At 35.8% G+C, this 26,939-nt stretch overlaps 2 protein-coding genes across 3 annotated transcripts in view; one reads left to right on the top strand and one right to left on the bottom strand.

Annotated features, from left to right (window-relative positions):
- Positions 1-2,611: 2,611 nt before the first annotated feature.
- On the bottom strand, positions 2,612-19,308 carry acbd5a (acyl-CoA binding domain containing 5a). 2 transcript variants are annotated; one of them, XM_048174510.1, is made up of 13 exons: positions 19,165-19,308; positions 18,828-18,931; positions 18,365-18,485; positions 15,620-15,692; positions 15,399-15,516; positions 12,314-12,514; positions 12,024-12,218; positions 11,810-11,892; positions 9,683-9,899; positions 6,510-6,709; positions 6,362-6,421; positions 5,987-6,096; positions 2,612-4,022 (listed from the first exon to the last, which is right to left on the bottom strand). In XM_048174510.1, the coding sequence occupies exons 2-13, from the start codon at positions 18,907-18,909 to the stop codon at positions 4,010-4,012; spliced, it is 1,473 nt and encodes a 490-aa protein (XP_048030467.1). In that variant the 5' UTR covers positions 18,910-18,931; positions 19,165-19,308; the 3' UTR covers positions 2,612-4,009. The 2 variants fall into 2 exon arrangements, with proteins under 2 accessions (XP_048030467.1, XP_048030466.1); XM_048174509.1 differs by having other exon boundaries at positions 11,810-11,895; positions 19,165-19,307.
- Positions 19,309-21,133: 1,825 nt separating this feature from the next.
- Positions 21,134-26,939, top strand: part of abi1a (abl-interactor 1a) — a 79,030-nt gene continuing 73,224 nt past the window's right edge. The window contains 1 exon segment of the mRNA XM_048175346.1: positions 21,134-21,345. Within this exon segment, the coding sequence (XP_048031303.1) occupies positions 21,229-21,345 (117 nt within the window). The 5' untranslated portion in view covers positions 21,134-21,228.

Raw genomic sequence — 26,939 nt, 5'->3', positions numbered from 1 at the left:
AGGCTACGATCGAGCAGGCTACAACCACTGTTACGAGAATGATGACTAGGGAGGGTCCAAGCAGGGAAGATACTTCATTGCCAATAATAGGATTGAGGTAGACTCTTATCCAGGTGCAAATTTGGCCCAGGCTTATCATATTATCAAACACAAAACACCGGTGTCACTAGGGACCCAGCATGTGATCCTCTCGTTCGGCCTTAATAATAGGGAACAGGGGAACCCTACTATCTTGGGCAAGAGTGTGGAACAGTTCAGGGGGTGGCGTGCCAGACTTTTCCCTACGCGGTTCTTCATATCCCCTTGATTAACTACGATAAGACCCTGTCGGGGAAAGTGGTGGAGAACATCAAAACACTCAATAACATCTTTGAACAGACTGGCCACAATATTCCCCTGCTGCCATGGGAAGCATTCAAAACAGAGATGGATAAAATTCACTGGACAACGGCCATGGCAGAAGCAATGCTGAAACACTGGCTGGGGCATCTAAATTTACTGTAGGTGGGCCTTCGGGGCAGGGCCCTCTTTTGAACAATTCAGTTGTTAATTTATCCCAAGTTTTTCAGTTGTCCCCGGCACAGTTTCAGTTATTGGACAGGGGGTTATCTTTTGTTCCGTCATTTTCAGTTAGACCCTTTGATAGGGGATAGCCGTTTTGGCTGATCTGGGTAATTTCCACAAAAGAATGAAAAGGGCAGTTTTCTTTAGGTCTACGTCAGATTCGTCTCAAGCCCGTCCATTTTGTACCAGATCGGATTGGGTTCCCCCTCCCCAAGCCTTGCCAGGAGAAGTCTTTGACTTTTTTGATCTGAATTTGGTGAGTGTCCATGAGGTGGCCAAACCGGCACAGGCTCCGCCTCCTAATTTGTCGGCAAATGAGATTAAGGCCTTAGGTGAATTATCGCACAGGTGAGATATTATCAAGCCGGCTGACAAGGGCAGCGCGGTAGTAATTATGGACAGACCAGAGTACGTACAAGAGGCAGTTAGGGGATGTTAATTTTTATTCAAAGCTACAAGCCCCTATTTTTAAAGATACAATTCCCCAGATACAGAAGATAGTGCTGGATTTAGTTCAATAAGGTTTTATTTGCCAGCGACAGGCCAGGTATTTGGTGGGGGAATCCAATCCGAGGCCAAGAAGATTTTATTTGCTGCCGAAAGCCCTGGGACAAATGGCCGACCCAGTTTATGCCCCCAGGTCTCCCCATAGTCTCCGATTGTGGGAGCGAAAGTTATCGGGTGGCAGAGTTTATTTATTTTTATTTAAACCCCCTGTCCACTAAACATTTTAGTTATGTGAAGGACACTTATGATTTTTTGAAGAAGGTGAAGCAGCTGCAGGTGCCGTCAGAGGCCTTTTTATTTTCGTTAGATGTAGACAGTCTCTATACAAATATTGGGACTCCCCTTGGTTTGAACGTAGTGCGGGACTGTTTTGAATAATTTCCAGATGCCTCCAGGCCAGATAAGGCAATACAGCAGCTTCTTGAGACAACTTTGAGTTTGAGGGGGCTTTGGGGAAGAGATTCGCGCCATCTTATGCGAACATCTATATGGCACAATGGGAAGAAACACTGTTTCTCAAATTCCCCAAACTGCCACTTTGCTATCTCAGATTTTTGGATGATGTGTGGGGGGTCTGGCACCATGGCCTGCAGGATTTCCAGGTCTTCCTGCAAGTGCTGAATTCGCATCACGCCTCCATCAAAGTTAAATCAGTCATTGATAAACAAGCCATCGATTTTTTTTTTTTTATGGACACTACAGTTTACAAAGGACCCAATTTTCACTATATGGGACAGTTAGATTTCAAGATTTTTTTCAAGAAAACAGATACACACGCACTTCTACATCATCACAGTTACCACCCCCGCCATACCTTTAGAGATATTCACGCTTCACAATTCACAATTTCATGCTAACCCTGGCAAACACCATGGCGGGGGGTGATTTTTCACTTTTGGCCGCATATAAGTGTAACACCAACTTAAGGGATTGTTAGTCCATAGCCGGCTCCCTGGGGCCAGGGAATCTTGTCGGCGGGTCAGTAAGCCTCGTGTTATCAAGGCTTTTGGAGGCCGAGAGGTCTTTCTTCTGCCCAGGATCTCCTCAAAGACTGAAAATTGCATTTATATCATCAGATGCATTAAATGTGGCAGGCAGTATGAGGGCGAGACAAAAAATTCAATTAAGACACGGCTCCACCAGCATCAGTCCCTGATCCAGTCCGGGCGATCGTCATGCAAAGGACGGTCCCTGCTGGGACATTTCAGGAGGCATGGAGTTCAGTGTCTGCGGATCTACGGTCTGGAACATGATCGTAAATGGACGAAGGGACAGAGACTTTTTAGGGAGAGTTTATGGATTGAGAAATTAAATACCAGTTTTCCAAATGGTTTGAATGAACGAGTGGATCTTTGTGGGGGGTAGAGGTTTTTGTTAATTGATGGGGAATTACTCAGAGAATTTAGGACCAAGTTTGGTGTGTATCTTCCTAGGTACATTGCATTTATACAGTACAACAAATAAAAAAATATATATACATTTGATAATGCAAGTGCAAATATAGTGCATTAAATACAGTGCAAGATGGGAATAAACACCATTCAGTTTTTCAAAAGCTTTTAATAATGCTCAAGTCTAACATATTGAATGACAGTGGTGAAACATGCGCTGATCATATTTTTATGCCGTTTTAATAGAAACAGAAAAGCATCAAGAACCTCCTGCTCTACAGATGATTCATAGTAGTACAGACATAAATTATATATGCAAATGCTACATTACACTATAGTACAATTAAAATATAACTGTATATTTTCGCACATTTCTAATATACAGTTATTAAAGGAATTATTAACATTATTGACTATTTTACACAAACTACAATGAAACAACACACTTCTCAGTTAAAAAACAGTAAATGATTCATAATTATTAGTTTTAGGGCTCTAAACATTAGATATTATGTCACTGTCTTCACGTTCATCCAAAGTGCTTTACATTTCAATCTCAACCCTGTGAACGTAGACAGGTTTATGATTTCTCATGCACACAGACCTTGCAGTAACATTCAAATAATTCAGCACAGCCATAAATTAACTTTAGTAACGATGCAACCATGTTGAGATATGTGTGTAAATGTGACAAAATACACTGGACCCAAAAAATATTTGCACACCTGAATCACGCTAACATCCGTCTGAACGTCACTGCGTCTGCATCATGCTTTTCTCTATACTGTTTTTTTGTGAAATGTTCTTAAAGTGTGCTTGTTATTTTTATTTAAAATAAACTATGCTTGCTTTAATCTTCTGTATCTAATGCAGTGACATTTAGATATTTTAAATATGTTAAGGTCGGATCTTTCAGGAATCATGGGATATTGAGGGAATGAAGAACATCTTCTGACCCTTTCTATAAGTTTGCAAAGCAAAGGGTCACTTAAATATGCATGATTTTTTATTATTATTTATGGCTTGGATCAGCACCACAGATCACTTGAGCAAACGCCAAGTATAGATGTTAACATGTATATTAAAAATGTTACTAGCTTTAACAGATTTGCGGGTCCTGATTTGTTCCCATTACGGTTCAAAGCCCTGCTAAACGTGCCGAGATTCAGAGAAATGCACTTCTCATCAGTGCTCTACTCTTTGCTACAGTATTAATGACAGTTAGCAGCTATGTGCACAACACTGATGATATATGTGACATGAATGTTATAACTGGATTTTCATAACTACTATGAAAGATCGTAATTCTACTTTTAATTACCCAAATCAGAGATTTCTCGCTTAGTAAATTGTAAAAAAAAAAAAAGTACAAAACAAATCTTATAAGCTGCAATGCTGTACATTCACTCTGTCTTTCCGTGCGCTAATTGTTAAGAGTTGTCATCATCATCATAGTGCAAAAGCAGGAGTCAGAGATCACGGGACAGGCAGAGAAACGCCCTCCTCCTCCTAAATGCGTGATACGCTCTCCTCTGGATCCATTCCTTTCAGTTGATTCTTCTGCAACAAGATGAATATTGCAGTATTTTTATAAGTGATTTATCTGTGCATGTTTTTTTTCAATTCATGTTCCTCATAATCTTGAATCAGGATATCTTCTCCTCTCTCTTGCAGCATCTCCTCTGATGATGAGGGCGGGGCAACCTGTCACTCACATGAGATCCACCAATAGCAAACCACAACCATCCAATCAATTCCCCACAGACAAAAACAAGCCCTACATTTGTTCTTGTTTGAAAAGACTATCGCAACTTCTGTTTCATGCCAACTTTGCTCACATGCAAATTTGCCATCTAAATATTATATTTGTTCAGGAAATGTGCACAGTATTCATTACTGTTCAAAATTTTGGGGTGAGCAAGATTTTTTTTAAATGTTTTGGAAAGAAGTCTCTTCTGCTCACCAACGCTGCATTTATTTGATCAAAAATACAGTAATGTTGTGAAATATTATTCCAATGTAAATCAGCTGTTTTCTATGTGAATATATAGTAAAGTGTAATTTATTCCTGTGATCAAAGCTGAATTTTCAGCATCGTTACTCCAGTCTTCAGTGTCACATGATCCTTCAGAAATCATTCTAATATGATGATTTGATGCTCAAGAAACATTTATGATTATTCTGAACTCTTTCCCCACCAGCATTTTTTTTGGTAAAGTTGCCAGCGGCAGCATATTTGATCATTTTCACATAACTTTTAAGGCCCCCAGATTATTTAGTTGTATGAATACCTGAATGTGCAATATATCAAAAGAAAGAACAAGAACAAAGCAAACAACAACAACAAAAAAATGATTCTAGCTTCATGCATCCTTTTTTATCAACACTTGAATGTGGATGTTTCATTAAAAAAAAGCAACGTTTTATTACATTATTTTTATCAAAAACTACAATGTGCATTAGCAATGCTTTTATTGGTTGTTTTTGATCTGGAGATTGTGTACTCTTTCAGAAGATGCATAATAGCACCCCCTACTGTATAACAGTGAAAACATGGAAAGCATGAAAAATTCCGTTAAAATGTTAAATGAAAATTACCCCATGATTTACTCTCCCTCAAGCCATCCTAGTTGTATGTGACTGTCTTCTTTCAGACGAACACAATCAGATATATATTAAAAATATCCTGGCTCTTCCAAGCTTTATAATGGTAGTGAAGTGGGGGTGTGATTTTGAAGCAAATAATAAAAAAAAGCATCCATCTATCATTAAAATAATCCATACGACTCCAGGGGGTTAATAAAGGCCTTCTTGTTTGTTTTTTGTTTTTTTAAAGATAAATATTCATATTTAAAACTAACTATAATAACTGGCTTCCAGCAAATGGCCGTACACATCAATTTGCAGCTGAAGAGTGACCTCTGACCCGACGCATGATGCAATGACGAACGCAGAAGCACAAACGATAGAGCAAACAAAACACCGGTCAGAAATTAGAAGTCTAAAATGAGAAATGTTGGAGGAATTCGATATAAGAGAAGAGGAGCTTGAGTTTGTTGCACAGCCCTATAGTTTTTAACCGTGACAGTCGTCTAAGCTTACGATACTCCTACATCCTGCGTCACACATCACGTCACGGGTTACTCTTGTGGCGCAAGTTATCAAAGAAGCTAGTTATTTGAAATTATAGTCTTAAATGTGGATATTTTTCTTACAAAAACCCATCGCTTCACTTCCGAAGGCCTTTATTAACCCCCTGGAGTCGTGTGGATTACTTTTATGGACTTCAAAATCGCACCCCCTGCCCCTTCACTACCATTAAAAAGCTTGGAAGAGCCAGGATATTTTTAAATATATCTCAAATTGTGTTCGTCTGAAAGAAGATAGTCACCTAGGATGGGTTGAGGGTGAGTAAATCATGGGATAATTTACATTTTGGGGTGAACTATCCCTTTAAATTTTTTTTTTTTTTTTTTTTTAACTTTTGAAAAGTAAATATTGCACGCACAAATGACAGCGCTCACCTTCTCCTGCGCTGAAAATACAGCCGGATGAGCCACTGCACCACAAATGGCCAGATGACGGCAAAGGCCACAGTTCCAGGAGACACATCAAAAGGCCACCAGGATGGCTTCTGTATATAATAATAATAAATGCAAATATGTCAGCACTCATTCTATGACAATGGCATAGTCACATAAAATTAATAAAAATGATCTGGGAATGGCCCTTTTTATGAACAGGGTACAAAATAACATTTATACATGTATGCATTTAGCAGACACTTCTGCAAAGGGACTTACACTGCATTCAAGATCTTATCAGTTCATGCATTCAATGGGAATTGAACCCTTTAGTCTTGAAACTCTTATAAAAGCAGTTTATTATAAAGACTCTACCTTCTTAGTTTTATGTACAGGTGGAGACAGGTAGTCTGATGGCAGCGCTAAGGATCGGGCCTGAGAAGAGGAACATGACAAATCAAAAATGTTGTATTTCAGATTGAATCTGAGTTATCCTGATGTGATAAAGGTGACGGTTTGCGACCTGCGCGGCTGTCAGAGCTTCTAGCGTGTGCAGCCTCTCCAACACGCTCTGCATGTCTTCCTGCAGTCTGGCCAGAGCACAGATGATCTGTTCGTTCAGATCCTCCATCACAGGTCCACCCGTCCCCCAGCGCTCCCCGTCTCCCCCACTGCCCTGCTGCGGTCCTGCTGACCCGGAGCCAGACGCGGGTGACCTGGACCCTGAAACACAGGAGAAACATCTGCTCAGACAACATTCTGTAGATCATTGACAGATTAAAGAAACAAAGTTTACTTGAGAACTTCAGCTCTGTTCCAGAACCGGTAGGGAGGCAGCATTTTAATGTGCACTCTTAATCCAGAGGTCATTTTTTGTCAGGAAAAGTTTAAAATATTTCATTTAATTAACCCAATATTTGTGTATTTATATGCTCGTAAAGACCCTGATATGTTCACAGCAAAGTTCATTTTTGTTTTTCATTTGGGGGTAAAAAAGAAGTTTGAAATCTTTTTTCAGCAATATACTGTTAGAAAACATCCCAACACTGCTGAGATCAATGGTTAGATGAATATGTAAATATGTGCTGTGCTCTTTCCACTCAATAACAAACAACAAAAATGAGAAAACAGCAGTTAAAGGTGCAGTATGTAGGATTTCTGTCCGCTAGAGGCCTATTCAAAATTTTCAAGTTTGAGCGCGGAATCTTGGGACATGTGGTCTTCACCTCAACGGACAGTGCAAAAGAATAAGGATTGGACTCGGGCAGAAATCATGTTCATGGATGTGATTATTAATGTTACTGTAGTATGAAGCAGAGCAGGAGCGAGTGTTGTGGAGCTGAACGAGGAGCTGGAACGATGCCGCGAGCAGCGGGACTTTTATTATGACACAGTCGCCGGCGCCACTTCCGCTTTTCCGGTCATGAGTATGAGGTAACGCAGCTCTGTTTATCATATTAGATACATTTGAGAGAGTTGAAAATGATGTTATAACGTTACTCTGTGCGTTCGCTCAGCGGCTGCTGTGAGACACTGTTACACACTGCAGTAAGATAGATCGATTTTACAATATCATATTAAATGCTGGATGGCTTGTGTTGATAAATGGCATGGAAATAATTTTAAAACATTGTATGATGGAGAAAATGCTGTATTACTGTTACTAAAAATAAAGCTGCATCTGATTATGCTATGTTAGCTACTTCACAAAATAGTGTTTTTCTCTGAGGCATGGTAAAGCATGGTACTCGCAAAAAATCAAGAAAATTAGATTTAAACAATAAGACTAAACGTGTTGAGCTATATAACAATAATTAGTTTTATGTCTATAAATATATCAAAACAGTTGTTCCCTTGCCTATTAAAACATGTAAATATTAAAGCGTCTTTGGTGTTTCCATGGTTTCTACAAAATGAAACCGGAAACCGAGGGTAACGCGGGTATGACGCCATTGACAGGCGACTCCTCACACGTCCCGGAGCCTTGGTTAAAATTGCAATTTTCTCACGAATTACAGTTAGGGTTGGGTATCGTTTGAATTGTAGCGATTTTGATTCCAATTCTGCTTATCGATTCCCAGTTTTGATTGCCTCAAACTCCTTATTTATTGCTTATTAATAGTTAGTAAGGTAGTTGTTGTAGCATTTAAGTTTAGATATGGTGTAGGATTAAGGGATGTAGAATATGGTCATGCAGAATAAGGCATTAATATGCGCTTTATAAATATAAATAAGCAACCAATATGCAAACTAATAAGCAACTAGTTAAAAGTGAAAATTGATACTCAAGTGTTACCATTAATCCTTATTAAAGGTCCCATTCTTCGTGATCCCATGTTTCAAACTTTAGTTAGTGTGTAATGTAGTTGTTAGAGTATAAATAAAATCTGTAAAATTTTAAAGCTCAAAGTTCAATGCCAAGCGAGATATTTTATTTAACAGAAGTCGCCTACAATCGAACGGCCAGTTTGGACTACATCCCTCTACTTCCTTCTTTAATGACGTCACTAAAACAGTTTTTTGACTAACCTCCGCCCACAGGAATACACAAGAGTTGCGTTTGTAGAGTGTGTTTGTCACCATGTCGTCGAAACGCTGTTATTTTCATCCCGCAGTCCAATCACCGGGTCTGATTCCGGCTCAAATTGATAAGGTAAAATTAAAGACATGTTTACAATAACACTGAGCGCGTGCATCTCCACGTTATGGTAAGAGGCGTGACCTTTCCGGGCAAGATAAACTGCTGTCGAATCACAACACAGGAACCGCTGGCACAATCAGAACTCGTTACGTATTTCTGAAGGAGGGACTTCATTGAACAAGGAAGTCATCAGCCCGTTTTTATGACAGTGGAAACAGCGGTATACAGATAAGTAAATTATGTGAAAAATACTGTGTTTTTTTACACGCGAAACATGAACACATGTTATATTGCACACTATAAACACAATCAAAGCTTCAAAAAACCACGAAAAATGGGACCTTTAAAGTTACAAAAGTTATTCACTCAAGACCAGTCAGTGATTTTTTTTTTTTCTTTGAACAGTAATGACACAGATGACAGCATACTTATTAGGCTGCTGTCACTTTAAGACCGAATGCACAGATCCAATATACTGTCACACGTGTTTTCTTTCTCAAATCTTGCACTGCGTTACACATTACGTAATCACGTTGGAAAGGTCACGTGTGACGTAGGCAGAAGTACCGATCCAGTGTTTACAAAGTGAACGTGCAAAGACTAAGTCAAACGGCCTTTCCAAAAAAGATAAAACAACTGGATGCTAGTGCAAGACGAGCATTTGTGGTTAAAAAGTATATAATGTTTCTTTTTTTTTAGAAAATGTCCGATGGTTTCTCTAGATCAGACTCTTATTCCTCGTCTGGGATCATGTAGAGCTCTTTGAAGCTGCACTGAAACTGACCCGTTGAACCCCAGTGAAGTCCACTATATGGAGAAAAGTTTTCCTCAAAAACCTTCATTTGTTTTCCACTGAAGAAAGTGTGTATGCGTAAAGTGTTGTCAGTTTGGTCATCAGCTCTTAGCAGCGTGTGCGGTGGAGCGATGTTCTCTAACAAACTTCTTAAGTGAAGAGCTTCGTCATGAGTATATCGGGGACTAGCGTAGACAATAAAAGCAAGTTTGAAACAGAGCTCATATATGATCGCTACTGTTTTTGACTGCTTGGTTTTTACCTCTTCTCCTTCTGACCACAGAACTGTTACTTCTATTCACAGGAAGTCCCTGTCTCTGAGAACCTCCTCGGCTGCCCCGTCCATCTTCTCCACCATGCTGTACACCTTCTTCCCGTCCCAGCGGCTCCTCCTGTGACCTGACCTCCTCTGTGGACGACAGCCTGCTGTGCCTCTCCTCAGCCACGTCCAGTGAGTGGTTGACGTGTATCTCCGATCCCTGGTGTCCAAAACAAAAACACATGCATTGCTGACATTTTGCTGGAATTCTGGCAAACAATTGTTTCCTAAGAACTTGCGCAATAATATAATCCAGCTGGAAAACTTCTGGTGAAATGTCACTTGTTGGTGTGTCGGTATCTTCACTGTCCTGAGGTAGCTTTAACAGCATCAATAGTGTAATGCTCAGAATATAGTCAGGTCTAGTGTTAATTTAGTTATTCAAACGTAAGACGACATAAAAAAAGACATGTCTCAGTGTTCCTCCTCAGCGAAATTCAATTCAACCATCAGTTTTTATACTTTCGTGTGGAAAAAAGCATCAACACACAGTAAAGATTTATTGAGCACTTTAGTTATTCATTGAATAAAATGTTTGTTTTCACAAATGTGCTGAAATCATTGATCTTGCGCTGCACTGACTGACAGCTGCTGTGATTATAGAGAGAATAATGGAGAAATAATTCATTTTGAAGTTTTATTAAGTGTTAACAATGAGATGATGTGGTTTTTATAATCAATTAACACTGCTTTTGTCATTTTTTACAATATGGTCGATATTTTCAAACAATGCTAACAGGCTGATATCTAGCTAGCTAGCAAAAGGACAATCAAACATTTTATATTTAGTACAAGTTTTTAAAATATTACAACATTTTCCATGTTTTATAGCGGTTGTACCGAATGATGTATTAATGCATATGAGCAAGTGAAAACATGAATTTTTCAAATAGTTAAGAGGAGTTAGTTACTTTGCTTCATGACCATGTGGTCCTTTGCAGGTGTCTGAATGATGTCACATCCTGTCACATGATACTGACCACATGACTTGATCCAAAATGGTCCCTCTATATTAGTTACTCCGAATGACATCAATAAAATTCATTTTTCCAGACATTATTTCTCATAACAAAGCAACGACTTCCACACATAATTTAATACCATTTTCTATTTGATGTTATAAAATTATGCCAGAATATAAAATATAAACATGTTTTAAGATGTTTTAATCACAAATGAAATGGATGTATTGGTCTTTGGACAGTTAAACCGAATGACCTTTTGACACTTCAAAATCTTGCAAATGTAGCAAAATATAACTAAAACCTTTTGGATTCAATAAAAGAGATCAAGTTACACTACCTTACATACTTTGGATGTCATATCTTTGTTTTTTTATCATTTTGACACAAAAAAAATGAGCCGTCACATCATTGACCCTCACAAGAAAAGTTATTGTTTTTCATGAGATGTTGTGAGTACTTCATACTTCACCTTGACAAAATGTCTTTTTAAACCTAGTGATTTTATAATGTTTTCTATCAAATGTTGGATTTCCTACATCTTGAAATGCTCAATTTTACAAATGTGGACAATCTCAGAAGGATGAACAAATAATGTTTTTGGTCATCACATTAAAAATGACATTTAAAGTGCTGGAATAATGTTGTGTGTTTGTGTCTAATTACAGATAACGCGTCTCTTATTCAAATGTTCCCATTAGCTTCATCTTTATTGCAATCAATAAAACTGTTTATTAGCAAATTAGGCAAGTGTGATAACTGCATTAAAATATAAATACAACATTAAAAAGTCAATCATTGATGGTTTTGTGTCAATGTACAGAACGAAAGCTAACAGCTAAGCCAAAAAGCTGGCTTAACGAAAACCAGGAAGTATCCATGCATATGGTCAATATGGTCAAATTTGCATGGATGAAATCTGATATTGGGAATTTCACAACATGTTCAACAGAAAGCTGTTTGGTCATTGCTTCACTATTGACACACAACAGATAATGACCAACCTTTGTCCACAACATTTTGCCAAAATTTCACGAATGTGACCATACCTGTATCTGAACTTCTCAGCATAAAGTAAATTATGTTTAGGACATAAAAATCTGCTTACTTCTTCTCCACCAAACTGGTCGATAGAGTCACAGTACACCTCGCTGTCCGAATCGCTGGCCACATGGTGAGAACTGGACACATCTTCTGTTTCACATGCAAGACATTGAGTCTTTAAGAATTTAAGTTCAGACAACTACTGATAGTGTGTTCAGGATCTTACTTTTAAAATAATGCATGAAGTCTTAGTTATGTATATAACTCTTTTTCCTCACCTTTGATGTGTGTGTTGAGCTCTGTGACGTCTCCGTCATGGTTAATGCTTTCAGGGTCTTCTTCCGACTCTTGCCTGTTCAGATCAGACACAGACCCGTGTGTCCCATTGGTAAGGACTTTATGTTGACCGACATTGCCGTTAGATACCGGTCCTTTAAGTCTCCCTGTAGAAGACCTTTTCTTCGATTGTGAGGCTAAAAACAAGGTTGTTAACAAAGCAAATGTATTATTATTACATTAGAGTAGCGCTCACCCACAACAAAATAGCATCTTTTTTTTTTTAAATTACCTTTTTTCACCTCTTTAACCTCCTCTTCTTCGTCTTTCTCTGCTTCTTCCTCCTCATTATCATCTTCCAGCTCTATTGATTTAGACTTTGGCGTTTCTGCTGCTTTGACGGAGTAACTGTCCAGGCTGCCGTTCATCTCCATTGTCCTGATGATGCTTTTTGTGACACTTTTGGGTGGTGAGGTTAGCATGCTCCCGAAGCCTGGCCAAAAACAACAAGATGATGCTTTGACAGGCACATGACAGGCACACTTTCTAAAAGCTCTGTTCTATCGGGAAAGTAAATCTGCACCAGTAACACTACGACCCTGTAGAGAACCCAGCAGTCTACAGTAATGACAGCAGTGAGTGAACGACTGAGGCGTCTAAGGAAACTCCTGGACTACGGCACTATGGACTATGGGCACTGGGAGAACACACTGATATTCACTTGCCTTCAAGTTGCCTAGCAAATCTTTCCAAGCGGGCTGAGCATGAAACAAAGGGGTCATTAGTTAATTAATGTAAACAAGATGATATAATTATCTACATAAATGCTACAGTTCGTACGGTTTGGGTTGTGTTTTTGTTTTTTGAAACAAACACTTTATTTATTTGATCAAAAAATTAAAAAATAGGAATATTATTACAATTTAAAACTTTTTTTTTTTCTCAAAATTAATATATTTAAAGTGTAATTTATTCCTGTGATCAAAGCTGAATTTTCAGCATCATTACTCCAGTCTTCAGTGTCACATGATCCTTCAGAAATCATTCTGATATGATGATTTGATGATCAAGAAACATTTATTATTATTATCAATGTTGGAAACAGTTCAGATTTTTGTGAGAAGCTTATGTATGGAATCCCAAAGCTGCCACAATAATAAATAAATACATAAATAAATATACAAAGAAATGCATTTATACTTTTACTTATTTATTTATAATTGTATTTTTTTTACACCTTTTTATTTTTTCATTTATTTATTTATACATTTATTTATTTCCACATTTATTTGTGTGTATATCATGTATTTGTCTACAATTATTTCCACATTTTTATTTTTTTTAATTATATATTATATACATGTAAGAAATGTACATATATAAATGTAGAAATAAATACATGTAGACATAAATACATAAATACATGTGGAAATAAATAAATGTATAAATAAATAAATTAAATAATTGTGGAAAAAATCCAATTATACATTTTTCTTTACATTTCCTTAAAAAAAAAAAATTATATATATATATATATATATATATATATATATATATATATATATATACAGTACAGTCCAAAAGTTTGGAACCACTAAGATTTTTAATGTTTTTAAAAGAAGTTTCGTCTGCTCACCAAGGCTACATTTATTTAATTAAAAATACAGTAAAAAACAGTAATATTGTGAAATATTATTACAATTTAAAATAACTGTGTACTATTTAAATATATTTGACAATGTAATTTATTCCTGTGATGCAAAGCTGAATTTTCAGCATCGTTACTCCAGTCTTCAGTGTCACATGATCCTTCAGAAATCATTCTAATATGCTGATCTGCTGCTCAAGAAACATTTATGATTATTTTCAATGTTGAAAACAGTTGTGTACTTTTTTTCAGGATTCCTTGATGAATAGAAAGTTCAAAAGAACAGCATTTATCTGAAATACAAAGCTTCTGTAGCATTATACACTACCGTTCAAAAGTTTGGGGTCAGTAAGAATTTTTGTTTTTATTTTTTTGAAAAGAAATTAAAGAAATGAATACTTTTATTCAGCAAGGATGCATTAAATCAATCAAAAGTGGCAGTAAAGACATTTATAATGTTACAAAAGATTAGATTTCAGATAAACACTGTTCTTTTGAACTTTCTATTCATCAAATAATCCTGAAAAAAAATATTGTACACAAATATTTTGTACAATTGTACACATTAAATGTTTCTTGAGCAGCAGATCAGCATATTAGAATGATTTCTGAAGGATCATGTGACACTGAAGACTGGAGTAATGATGCTGAAAATTCAGCTTTGATCACAGGAATAAATTACTTTGTGAAATATATTCAAATAGAAAACAGTTATTTTAAATTGTAATAATATTTCACAATATTACTGTTTTTTACTGTATTTTTAATTAAATAAATGTAGCCTTGGTGAGCAGATGAAACTTCTTTTAAAAACATTAAAAATCTTAGTGGTTCCAAACTTTTGGACTGTACTGTAAATACATGTGGAAATAAATAAATGTATAAATAAATAAATTAAATAATTGTGGAAAATTGTTACATTTCCTTAAATATATATATATATATATTTGATTTATTTATTTATTATGTGTCCATACTGAATAAAAGCATTATTTTTTTCAAAACCTATTGAACGTGTGTGTATCAGTGTACGCAAACAAAATTATTAAAATATTAAATAGTCATATGCATTATTTTCTATTGATCTTTCTTCGTACGACAATGTAATTATTATAAAACTTCAGGCTTTCTACACGTAACTGACATTTTTACACGAATGAAACCATTGCTGTGAACAATTTCTTCATTTGATGTGGTTTTTTCAATTTGATTCATGTTTAATTTGAATTGATGCTACATCTTCATTACTTCTGATTCATAAGAAAACATTTTGAGGATTATTATATTTCAAAGAAAAGTCCAGTTATATCTCACACCAAATTTTAAGGGGGAAAAAAGGATATTAAGCCTAATTTAGAACTATAATTTTTGGCAATGTGACATTTACATGACAGTTAGGCACATTTTCCCTCAAAATTCTCATTACCATAATCCAACAAATTGAATGCTGAAAATGTCTGGAATTGACACATTTTTTTTAATTGCATAAATTCTAAAATGATTATTGACTAGATTACATCCAGACTCCATTGGTGACCATTTAAGGACTGTTTGTGAGTGATCTGAACCATATATTTCCATAATTTTCATAAAATTTATGAAGTAGACATCCTATTCAGAAGTAGTATGGCCAGTTTGGCAGCATTTGATTTGAATTCAATCACATAAAACACACGGAAAGAACACAGATGTGAGCTGTAGCTCGAGAGGGCACTGTTGGTCAGTTTACCTGTGCTCAAATCGGACACTTGCGTTATCTTCCTCTTTTCATCCACGAGCTCGTAGAACGGTCCAATGACCTGCAGAAGCTCCTCGACCTCGTTCGTCACAGGCATACTTTCCAGAATCTGTTCAGCGAATTTAAAACCGCGTTACAACAGAGCTGAAACACAAACAATCACATCACATACTACACTCTCAATCACTGCTCAAGAATCCAAAACATAATACCAGTTTCAAGTCATCCACGTAGGCCGCCATCGCCTCCTCTTTTGGCATTTCCCCAAGAGAATTCCACGCATCCCTAAACACAAACACCAGGAAAGAGTCAGTGATAATCTCCATGTCAACACTGATGTTGTCAGTATCTCTAACAGCAGATTACACATTTTAAAGCAGCTCACAGGACGAATGTATAAAAGATGGAGGAAGAAAAACAGCATGAACCATAATAAAATGGAAAAACATCTCAATGAATCATCTGACTCTTTATCGGTTACATTAAAGGTTTTCGACAGAAAAGAAAGTTTTTTGCAGAAGTACAAATGCAGAACTTTCAGAGTGATATTTCAAAAAGTTACTAATAATAGGAATCAGATGTTACTGATACTGATCTGTTATCTCACTGAACTTTCATCGGAACAACAGTTCACTTTCAGTAGATCATTGACACTGGTCTAAATCATGTCGACTCATAAGACCCCAGAATGACAGTCACAACTCTTGAATGTTTTGGAGCACAGACTTAAGCTTAGTCTTTTTAAAGACACTTTGCAGATTATTGTAGAAGTGAACAAAAAATTATGAAAGTCAAATAGAAGTTTATGAAAATGTAAAAAAAATAAAATAAAAAAATAAAAAAAATAATATATATATATATTTGATATAGAATATATATTTTACAAAACATGTTTAACTCTAAACCTGCAAAAAAATCAAGCCAAATTTCCAAATTTGAGGTTGATATCTCAAAATATGAGCTTTTAGTTAGATTTTGTTTGGGCGCAGTACCAAACGCTTCCACTAGATGACAGCCAGACTCCATTGATGACCATATAAGGACTTCTATTTCCATAATTTTCATACAATTTATGAAGTAGACATCCTATTCAGAAGTAGTATGGCCAGTATGTGCGCATTTGATTTGAATTCAATCTCTAACAAACGCATAAAACACGTGGAAAGAACACAGACGTGAGCTATTGCTTCTTTTACTCAAAAATATAGAATGGATGTTGAACTCTTGGCATGATTTCCCAAGTTCATTGCTATTTCAAAATAAGGCTCTGAACACGCATCGCCTTATGAGTCTGAAAATATTCTTGTTGCAAATAAATTACTGTTCCTCTGTAATTTGTATTGAAAATCAGACACAAACTTGAGTTTGTAAGCTTTCAAATGATGCACAGATTTTCAGTATTACTTTAGGTTTAGACTAAGATATTATTGTTTAAAAGGTGTCCATTATTATGATTTCAATTTTTTTTTTTTTACTTTAGTTAGTGTGTAATGTTTCTGTTTGATCATAAACATCATCTGCAAAGTAACGACGCTCAAAGTTCAATGCAAAGGGAGATATTTTGTTTTACAGAAATTGTTTTTTAAATGGCTGGTAGAGACTACAACGAGCTTCATCCCTGGTTAGTGACATCACAAACCCCAAAATTTACATAAACCCCGCCCCCGAGAACACACAACAAAGGGGGTGTGGCCATGTTGGGCTGCTTTAGAGAAGAGGAAGAGTTGTTGTAGTAGAGTGTTGTTGACATGCCGTCATTTTACGCCGGACTGCTTCACAAACGAGGGTCAATTCAACACAAAAGATGAACATGACGGCACATGCTAGTGGATGAGTTGAATCAACTCCACAGCAACTACATAAATTTATCCACTAACCATTCAGAAACGTCCAGTTTCATTCTAAAAGTTGTAACTTCTTCCTGAGTCTCTCCATCAGTGTCGACTCCGGTTTGAACAATGTAAGGCTGAACACTTTCGTCATTTTGGCTGCGTGAGATTCTCCAGCTTTGTTGTTGTTGAGCTGTTAAAGCTCCGCCCTCTTCTGGAAAGGGGGCGGGAGCAGCAGCTCATTTGCATTTAAAGAGGACACACACAAAAATGAAGTGTTTTTGCTCACACCCAAATACGGGCAAATTTGACAAGCTATAATAAATGACCTGTGGGGGATTTCGAGCTGAAACTTCACAGACACATTCTGGAGACACCAGAGACTTAAATATATAATGGCAAAAGTATGTTATTTTAGCACCAAGTGGAACTGAAAAAAAATATTGACTTTTTTTACTGATTTACCAAACACTCCCGTTCCACAAACTTACACCATTGGTTGAGCCATAAACTAATGTGAAGGGGAGCTCAAGCAAACAGAGCAATGTTTACACACTTTAGAAAGTCAAATACTTTTATTAAATTGGTATATTAGAAACTATTTTCAAGAGGATCGATTATGCTTTTTTCCATTTTCAGCGTTCTTCAGTGTGTAATGTTGCTGTTTGAGTTCCAGTTCTTCTCTATATCAGTGTCAGTGTTTCTGAACTCCATCTTGAGTTTTCTTCACAATATTCCTCATTTAAATAATTCATATGCAGAATAAAGGGGCGGGGCCTGATTGAGTTAGTTAGCAGTGTGCTGAAACTGGCGGTTATGGTAAGGGGCGGGACATTTCCCAAACACCAATCACAACACACTGCTTCAGCCGACCAATCAGAGCACATTGTGCTTTTCAGAAGGAGGGGCTTCATAGAGACAGGAACTAAACAGAGCGTTACTGACAGACTGGGAAGAGAGGAGCTGCAACAATGGAGAATATGTGGGGAAAAAAGTGTTTTTTGAACGTTTAAAGAATAAAAACCTATTCAAGTACACCAAAAAACTAAAATCAAGGCCTCTTTTAACATTTATAGCTAAACATTTCTTCATAAATGTAGAAAAACGGACATTCAGCAGGTTCAATACCATTTGGCTTTGCCAACGGGGTCCCAGAATCCCGGTCGAGGGATGTTGCAGGGGCCTTGCGTCGCTTGCTTGTAGTAGCTGTAAAATTTCAGCATCATGTCATTGGAAGGCTGAAATGAACCTGATTGAGAAAGTAAAATAATTTTAAAACACCAAATCAACAAAATATAATCCAATATTAGATCTTTTCAGAAAAGAAAAACAGCATTTGGGGTAAATTAACTCTACACAGAAATTCCACAAGCGTGTCTTTAGCATGTTGTCATATGGTAATGAATCACGTGATGCTATAGCACCAGTCACACACATTAATGGCACACACGACACGACCTACTTCAGTCCTAAACCCGCTGCATGTGGGCTAATCGCGCTGACCACAAAAGCCCGAGATCATTTGTGATTTAATGGTCAGGTGACAGTAGGTGAGGGGTCATTAATAACACACTGTGACCGATCTACTCACCGTTTGAAGGCAAACTTTGGATGACTTTGACAGCAGCGTTGAACCTCTGCTCGCAGACTGGTTTGTTGTCACCCTCCATCATGACAGCAAGATCTGGATCAGACCTACATGACATATAAACCGATTAATGTGACGACAAACCTCATTACAAGCTCATAAATATGCATATGTAGAAGTAAACAAAGCCAAAAACAACCCATAATGTCCCGACAAATCCTGAAGGACAAGTAAGACATGGCTGAAAGTGCACCGAATACTATTTAATGTGATATTTTACATCAAATAGCTTTAGAAACGATCGAAACGACGTTAAAAGCGCGATAATTTAATACTTTACCATTTGCTGCTCTAGCTGCTGTACTGGAGAGACTACGACCTCATCATACAGTCCTGACAGTCAACATACAAGCCTTCCTTAGTGTGTTTACTGGGAATTGTAGTTTTTTTTAGAAAACGACACTGCAGAAACGGCATTTTAATCCTACAAGTACCATAATTCTTTGCTTTCACGCGTAACATTCTGGGTAATCACCGAGGTAAGCTTTCCCAAGGGGGTTTGTGACATAAAAACAGCACCCGATTACGAATTTTAAAACTGCCTTGCAATATTTTGACGCGTATTTCTGAAGAAAAATATGCGTTTAATAATTTTATGCGCAAAGGTAATGCTGTAGCACTTCATGAAACGCATAAAATCGTTACTAAATGAATCGTACAACTACAAATCCCAGCCTTCCATTCGCTCAGCAACAACTGATAGGTGACGCTGTGACGAAAGCGAGGCCGTGGGTAATCTGAGTCGTTTTATAGAATCGGTTCTTTTGAACGAACCGAACCGTTTAAACGAAAGAAGTCACTGATTCTTTTGCGTCAATACGTAATTACGTCATTACGTGTCCCTGACATCCTGGCATTTCATTTTTGTTAAACTACATGTAGCCACGTTTCTGTTTATTGGTATGTTTTTTTTTCCTGAAGTTATTGGGAAAGGGTTGTATGTTGTAAATACTTTAATGCGGATTAAATTAAACTCATATGAATTTACATCTAACTTTTTTCCAGGTTATAACCGAATTCGTGCTGATTAATCTGTCATCAACATATTTAGAGTATGTTTTGTAATATTCCTGCTACTCGATTCACTCCAGCTCTTGAGAGTTATTACGAGTCTCGGTTCAAAGATTCAGTGAGTCAAGTGACTCGAGATTCAGATTCTTACTGCATACGAATCGTTTAAAAAAAACAACAACATACGAATCGTTCAGTCCTGTTTTGCGAACCGATTCATTAAAAAGATTCGACTCCGACATCACCACCAGGGCTGAGCTTGAGCTCTCATCAAATCCTAGAGACGAGGAAATAATTATTTTATTAAACTAAGAAACAATATTAATTTGATATATAAATAGCTTATTAAAGAAAAATACATTTTAGATTAATATATTATTTTTATTATGCAATATTAAATTTAGTGTATTTATTTTAATTGTATTCATATAATAAATGTATATGTATATAGTTGCTTTAAATATTCATTAGTAGAATTTTAATTTAATTGATATATCATATTTATTAATGCCTTTTCAAAAAATTAAGTAAAAATATTATTAATGGAAAAACATTAGAAGGATTTATGTATTTATGATCTGGTAATTTATTTGTTTGTTTTTTTGTTTATTTTATTTATTTTTATTATATTCATATAAGGAATCTTTATATGTATATAATTGCTTTAATTAAAAATATATTTTAATTAAATAGTAGTAAAAGAAACTATTAAATTACACTAATAAATATTTAAAGCAATTATATACATATAAATATTTTTATAATATGAATGCAATAATGCAATAAAAATAAATAAAATAAATTGGATAAATACATAAATCCTTGTCTTTTTGATTTAATGTTTCTTCCATTAATCTTTGTTTATTTTTTACTTATTTTTTTTAAAAAAGGCATTAATAAATATTATTTATTACTTTAATAAAATCATTATTTTAATTAAATAGTAATAAAAAAATAAATTAAATGAAACAAAATCATTATTTGTTTTTGTTTTTTTATTTAATTTTATTGTATTCATATAAGAAAAATCTTTATATTGCTTTAAATATTTAATAATGTATTTTATTTGAATTTTTTTTTTCATACTATTAAATAATATATATATAAATAAAATTAGTTTCATTTGAAAATCTCGAATCGTTGACTCGAGATCCAGATTCATACTGATTCATATGAATCGTTTAAAAAAACATACGAATCGTTCAGTCCTGTTTTTGCGAACCGATTCATCGAAAAGATTCGACTCCGACATCAGCAGCAGGGCTGAGCTCGAGCTCTCAGTCAAATCCCAGAGAGAGAGTCGAGGAGTAGAAGCTCTGCGGAGACATGTAAGATGGCAGAGCTGCAGATGTTACTCGAGGAAGAGATTCCTGCCGGGAAACGAGCTCTTTTAGAGAGTCACCAGAACCTCACGAGGGTCGCGGATTACTGCGAGAACAATTATGTTCAGGTAAGCGCGCGCGCGTCTCTCTGATCCCGGGGATCTGGACAGGAAATATGGTTGTAAAATGGAAAAGCTGGGACGAGACGCTCGTGGGAGAACATTCAGGGCGAGCTTGATCTTATTTAAGTGGTTTGTAGATCATTTGTGTAATCGTGTTGGGGATTTGTGGCGTTTACACTGAGGGTGTGTCTAGATTCGGTTTAACTTATGAAGTTTGCTCTTATCCTCCAGAATCCTCTCAAACTTCAGAAAGCAGGATGTGAGATTTGTCTCGTCTTCAGGACGACACGTTTCTGGCTACAATTAGACTCGAAACTCGTTCAACTCATTGTGTTTTCTTACACTTGATGTGAGAACTGGATTAATGTGTCATTTAGTCGTGTTTTATGGATCAGTTTCTCATCAAATCTGCTTCCTCAAAGCGCTGAACTGAACATGTTTTAATGCTGGAGCTCTAAAATCATGTCAGACTATTCGAGTTTATTGAGACATAAAACTGAGTACAAATAACTGATGATAAATATCATTGTACATCCAACTGTTAATATTTAAATATTTTATATTCATTAATTTGATATATAAATAGTTTGGTAAAGATAATTTTATATGAATATATTATTGTGATATTCATATTTAGTCTATTAAGTTTATTAATTAATTTTTTTTTTATTAAAATAATAAACAATACAAAAAAAATAAAAAGAAAATAAACATTAATGAAATAAAAAAGAGGATTTATGTATTTTTATTTTTTGTTGTTTGTTTTTTGTCCAGTTTATTTAATTTAATTTTATTGTATTTATATAATAAAGATATTTATATGTATATAATTGCGCTAAATATTTATTAGTATACATAATGTATTTTAATTTATTTTATTAAACTAATTAACGATATTAATTTTGTATATGAATAGCTTATTAAATAAAAAAACATTTTATATTAATATATTTTTTTATTGTAATATTAATATTTAGTTTTTATTAAGTTTATTGTTTTATTTTAATTGCATTCATATAATAAAAGTATTTAAATGTATATAATTGCTTTAAATATTTATTAATATAATGTGTTTCATTGAATTTATTTTGTATTACTATTTCAAACAATTATTTTATTAAACTAATAAATATTTATCAATGCCTTTTAAATAAATTAAGTAACAAATAAACAAAGATTAATGGAAAAAAACATTAAATCAAAAATATATTTATGCATTTATGATTTTTTTTGTAAAATTTATTTTATTTATTTTTTATTGTATTTAAATACTTGCTTCAAATATTTACTAGTGTAATTTAGTAGTGCAATTTTTATTACTGTTCAATTAAAATATACTTTTTTCAAGCTAATAAATAATATTTATTAATGCCTTTTTTATTAAATTAAGTAAAAATTGTATTAATGGAAAAACATTAAATAAAAAAAGAAGGATTTATGTATTTATGATCTGGCAAATTATTATTATTTTTTTTAAATCCAGTTTTTATTTAGTTTTATTATATTCATATACATAATGTATTTTGTTCATACTATTTAATTAAATTATTTATTAATTTATAAATTATAACTCATAAATTATATATTTTTTTTATTTGAAAGAATTTGACTTTTTAAAAATGCAAGTAAAAATAAGCATGCATAGAAAAAAATGATTTGAATTCATGCATTTATGATCTGGCAAATGATTGAATTGAGCATTTATCAGTATGACTGGGATTTTTCTAAGAGTTCGAACAGGATTGACATTTCAACAGCGTTTAATGATGCTCAAGAGAGTTCAGTGCGCTCCTGAATTACAGCCTGTAAGGAACATTTTTTTAAAAAGTGACACTCTGTAATCATTTGCGTCAGATGTTTGCAAACAACCTCACATTTAACCCTGTGTATTTCTCGAAGGAAACAAAACCTGTCAGACTGACCACAGGTGAGATCTGCCACACCAAACGACACAATCGAGATGTTTATCAGGGTTTAATTGCTTTGCAATTCCTTCAGAAGAAGTTGCTCGACAGGTAGCGCCACATTTGATGCAAAAGCTGCCCGTCAGGTTTGATGTAAAATGGCAACCCTTTCATCCACATGACCGAGCACGCTTCGAGTCGCACCGATACTACAGCAGCGACCGCAGAAGATGATGACTCGCATGGGAAACCAATCACCAGGTCTAGTGTTCAAGTCCCAGCTTGACGGTGTGGCCTGCAGGCACCATGTGGCTTTTTTCCACCCAGTCTACATCATGCCTGAGCGCAGGAAGAAAGCACTTCCTGTGAATGACTGTGTCGCTGCGGTGATGCGGCAGCAGATGGTGGGAGTGGGTCTTTGTAACCAGGACAGCCACTGCCCCACTTTCTCATGTTCTGTGTGTGTGTGTGTGTGTGTGTGTGTGTGTGTGTGTGTGAGGCATGTGAAGCATGTAAGGAGTGTCGTGAAGTCGATCGTCTCCTCCAGGGCCAGGGCAGGTCGCGCTGCTGTTTCCAGCCTGCATGTGGAAATGTTGATCTTTCTCTGTCTGGATTTAATCACGATGACATTCTTAGATTTTATGTTTTTCCCAGAATCCAAATAATGTGTCAGAGGAATCGTTGATTTACTCATCATCATGCTTGTTCCAAACCCTTATGACTTTCTTTATAAAGTGGAACACAGAAAGGAGAAGTTCAATGAAAGTAGACTGCGCTCTAAAAAAAAATACTGGGTTAAAAATAACCCAAGGTGGGTAAAAAAAAAAAAAAATGGACACCCCCAGCAATTGGGTTGATTTAACCCAGCAGTTGGGTTAAATGTTTGACCCAACATGCTGGGTAGTTTTATTTAACCCAACTATTGATTAAAAAATAATAAAAAATGAACATTTATTAATGATTGTTCACCTTTTGATTATATTGTTTCCTCTAGTAATTATGTGTCTGATTTTTAATTTCCAACATATTTTGAGTTCATTTTAAGCAATAATTTTAAACAATAGTTGAGTTAAATAAAACTATCCAGCAGGTTGGGCAAACATTTAACCCAACCGCTGAGTTTGTCTATTTTCAACCCAACTTGGGTTGTTTTTAACCCAGCATTTTTTAGAGTGGCTGTCAAACTCTAAAAAACATATGCTGTTTGGTCATGTCAAAAGACAGTTAAAGGGTTAGTTCACCCAAAAATGAAAATAATGTCATTAATTACTCACCCTCATGCCGTTCCACACCTGTAAGACCTTCGTTCATCTTCAGAACACAAATTAAGATATTTTTGATGAAATCCGATGGCTCAGTGAGGCCTGAGCAGTGACATTTTCCTCTCTCATGATCCATTAATGCACTAAAAACATATTTAAATCAGTTCATGTGAGTACAGTGGTTCAATATTAATATTATAAAGTGAATATTTTTGGTGCACCAAAAAACACAAAATAACGACTTATTTAGTGATGGCCGATTTCAAAACACTGCTTCAGGAAGCTTCGGAGCACAAATGAATCAGTGTGTCGAATCATGATTCGGATCGCGTGTCAAACTGCTGAAATCACGTGACTTTGGCACTCCAAACCACTGATTCGACACAAAAGATTCATAAAATTTGAAATCGGCCATCACTAAATAAGTCGTTATTTTGTTTTTTTGGCGCACCAAAAATATTCTCGTGGCTTTATAATATTAATATTGAACCACTGTACTCACATGAACTGATTTAAATATGTTTTTAGTACATTAATGGATCTTGAGAGAGGAAATGTCATTGCTCAGGCCTCACTGAGCCATCGGATTTCATCAAAAATATCTTAATTTGTGTTCTGAAGATGAATGAAGGTTTAGGGGTGTAGAACGGCATGAGGGTGAGTAATAAATGACATTATTTTCATTTTTGGGTGAACTAACCCTAGAATTATGCTTTTTCAGACAATACCTTTCATGTAGTGTGTAATATAGCTGTTTGTGAATGTAAAAATATAATACGTAAAAAATTTACACTTTACTGCTGTCCAAAACTGACAGTACTCCATATTTCTCTTCTTTCGAAACTGTACAATAGTTTTGTATAGCAAACAGACTGAAAGTACTCAAATAAATTAAGTAGTTATGCTGAATTTTGTCATTGTGTAGAAATGAGCAGCCTGGACATTGTGCCAAACTTATCCTTTTGTGTTCCACGAAAGAAACTAAGTCAGGATTTGGAAAGGCATGAGTGTGATTAAATTGTATTTTATTTATTTTAAAGGGTTCATATCATGAAAATCTGACTTTTTCCATATTTAAGTGTTATAATCAGGTCCACAGTGCATATACCAACCCAGCAAACGTGAAAAAGAACATCCCAGTAACTTTGTTTTAGTAAGGCTGAACACCGTTACTGACAATCCTCATTTTGGCTGCGTGAGATTCTCCAGCTTTGTTGTTGTTGAGCTGTTAAAGCTCCGCCCTCTTCTGGAAAGGGGGCGGGAGCAGCAGCTCATTTGCATTTAAAGGGACACACACAAAAACGGCGTGTTTTTGCTCACACCCAAATAGGGGCAAATTTGACAAGATATAATAAATGATCTGTGGGGGATTTTGAGCTGAAACTTCACAAACACATTCTGGAGACACCAGAGACTGATATTACATCTTGTGAAAGGGGCGTTATAGGTGCCAACTCAAACTGTTCCTTTGAGACACTTACATTTATGGAAATGCAAGTTGCATTGCTTCATGCATGCATTAAAGTAAAATCTCTGGTGTTTAATGTTTTTGTATAATGTGTTTAAAATACCCCAGAGCCCAATTTGCATGTTTGGCCAGCTCTTTTGGAATGCAAGACGGCGTGCTGCTGTAACCTCTGTGGACAGGTTGACTTCTGACAAGGATGCATTAATGAACACAAGCCATCTGGCTTAGCGAGAGGACGCAAACCAACAGAAAGCACTCGTGAACAGGTGGTGGACCGCCACTGCTGTGCGCACAAATATGAAATTGATACACGTGTTAAGTATAGTGAAGCAAGTGCTCTGGTACTAAAATGTGTTGATGTTTCCAGCAGTCGTTTTTAGGTTTTTTCCATCTCCTGACTGGATTTCTGTGGAGTTTAGGTTCTTGGCCAGCTCAATGGCACTTGTTAGCAGTCTCTCAGCGTTCTGCCCTGCATGACTCAAGCACTGTCTTCAGCAAACCAAGTGCACTGCAGACTAGGGTTTCATATAATAGGACAAGTGTGAAGATTGCTGCCCACTGTTCCAGCAAGGCTTCTCTGTGGAGGATGTTGGGTATTGTGTACAGAACAATAAGTCTGATTTTATTGTGATTATAAAGGGCCTACAGCAGAACTTGTGAAAAGACAGTTATTATTAAAGGGATAGTTCACCCAAAAATGAAAATTATCCCATGATTTACTCGCCCTCAAGCCATCCTAGGTGTATATGACTATCTCAGACAAACAATCGGAGATATATTTAAAAATATCCTGGCTCTTCCAAGCTTTATAGTGGTTGTGAAGAAGACAGTCCATAAGAGAAGAGGAGCTTGAGTTTGTTGCACAGCGCTATTTGTTTGAACCGCGAAAGGCGTCTAACCTTACGATGCTCCTACGACTTGTGCAGTATGCGTATCAAAGTTTTTTTAAATATGGATATTTACAAA

Source organism: Megalobrama amblycephala, linkage group LG22 (assembly GCF_018812025.1).
Source record: "Megalobrama amblycephala isolate DHTTF-2021 linkage group LG22, ASM1881202v1, whole genome shotgun sequence".
NCBI lineage: Eukaryota > Metazoa > Chordata > Actinopteri > Cypriniformes > Xenocyprididae > Megalobrama > Megalobrama amblycephala.
This window is presented reverse-complemented; position numbering and strand designations above follow the sequence as displayed.

Bases quoted from the DNA above. Each gene is read 5' to 3' on its own strand.
- acbd5a (XM_048174509.1), bottom strand. From the start codon at position 18,909: ATGATGGAGGGTGACAACAAACCAGTCTGCGAGCAGAGGTTCAACGCT. The intron at 6,710-9,682 runs GTAAAAACCAAG...CCTGTGTTTCAG, and splicing joins TGTGGTCAGAAGGAGAAGAG to GGTCCAGGTCACCCGCGTCT. The intron at 6,422-6,509 runs GTCGCAAACCGT...TCCTCTTCTCAG, and splicing joins AAGCTCTGACAGCCGCGCAG to GCCCGATCCTTAGCGCTGCC.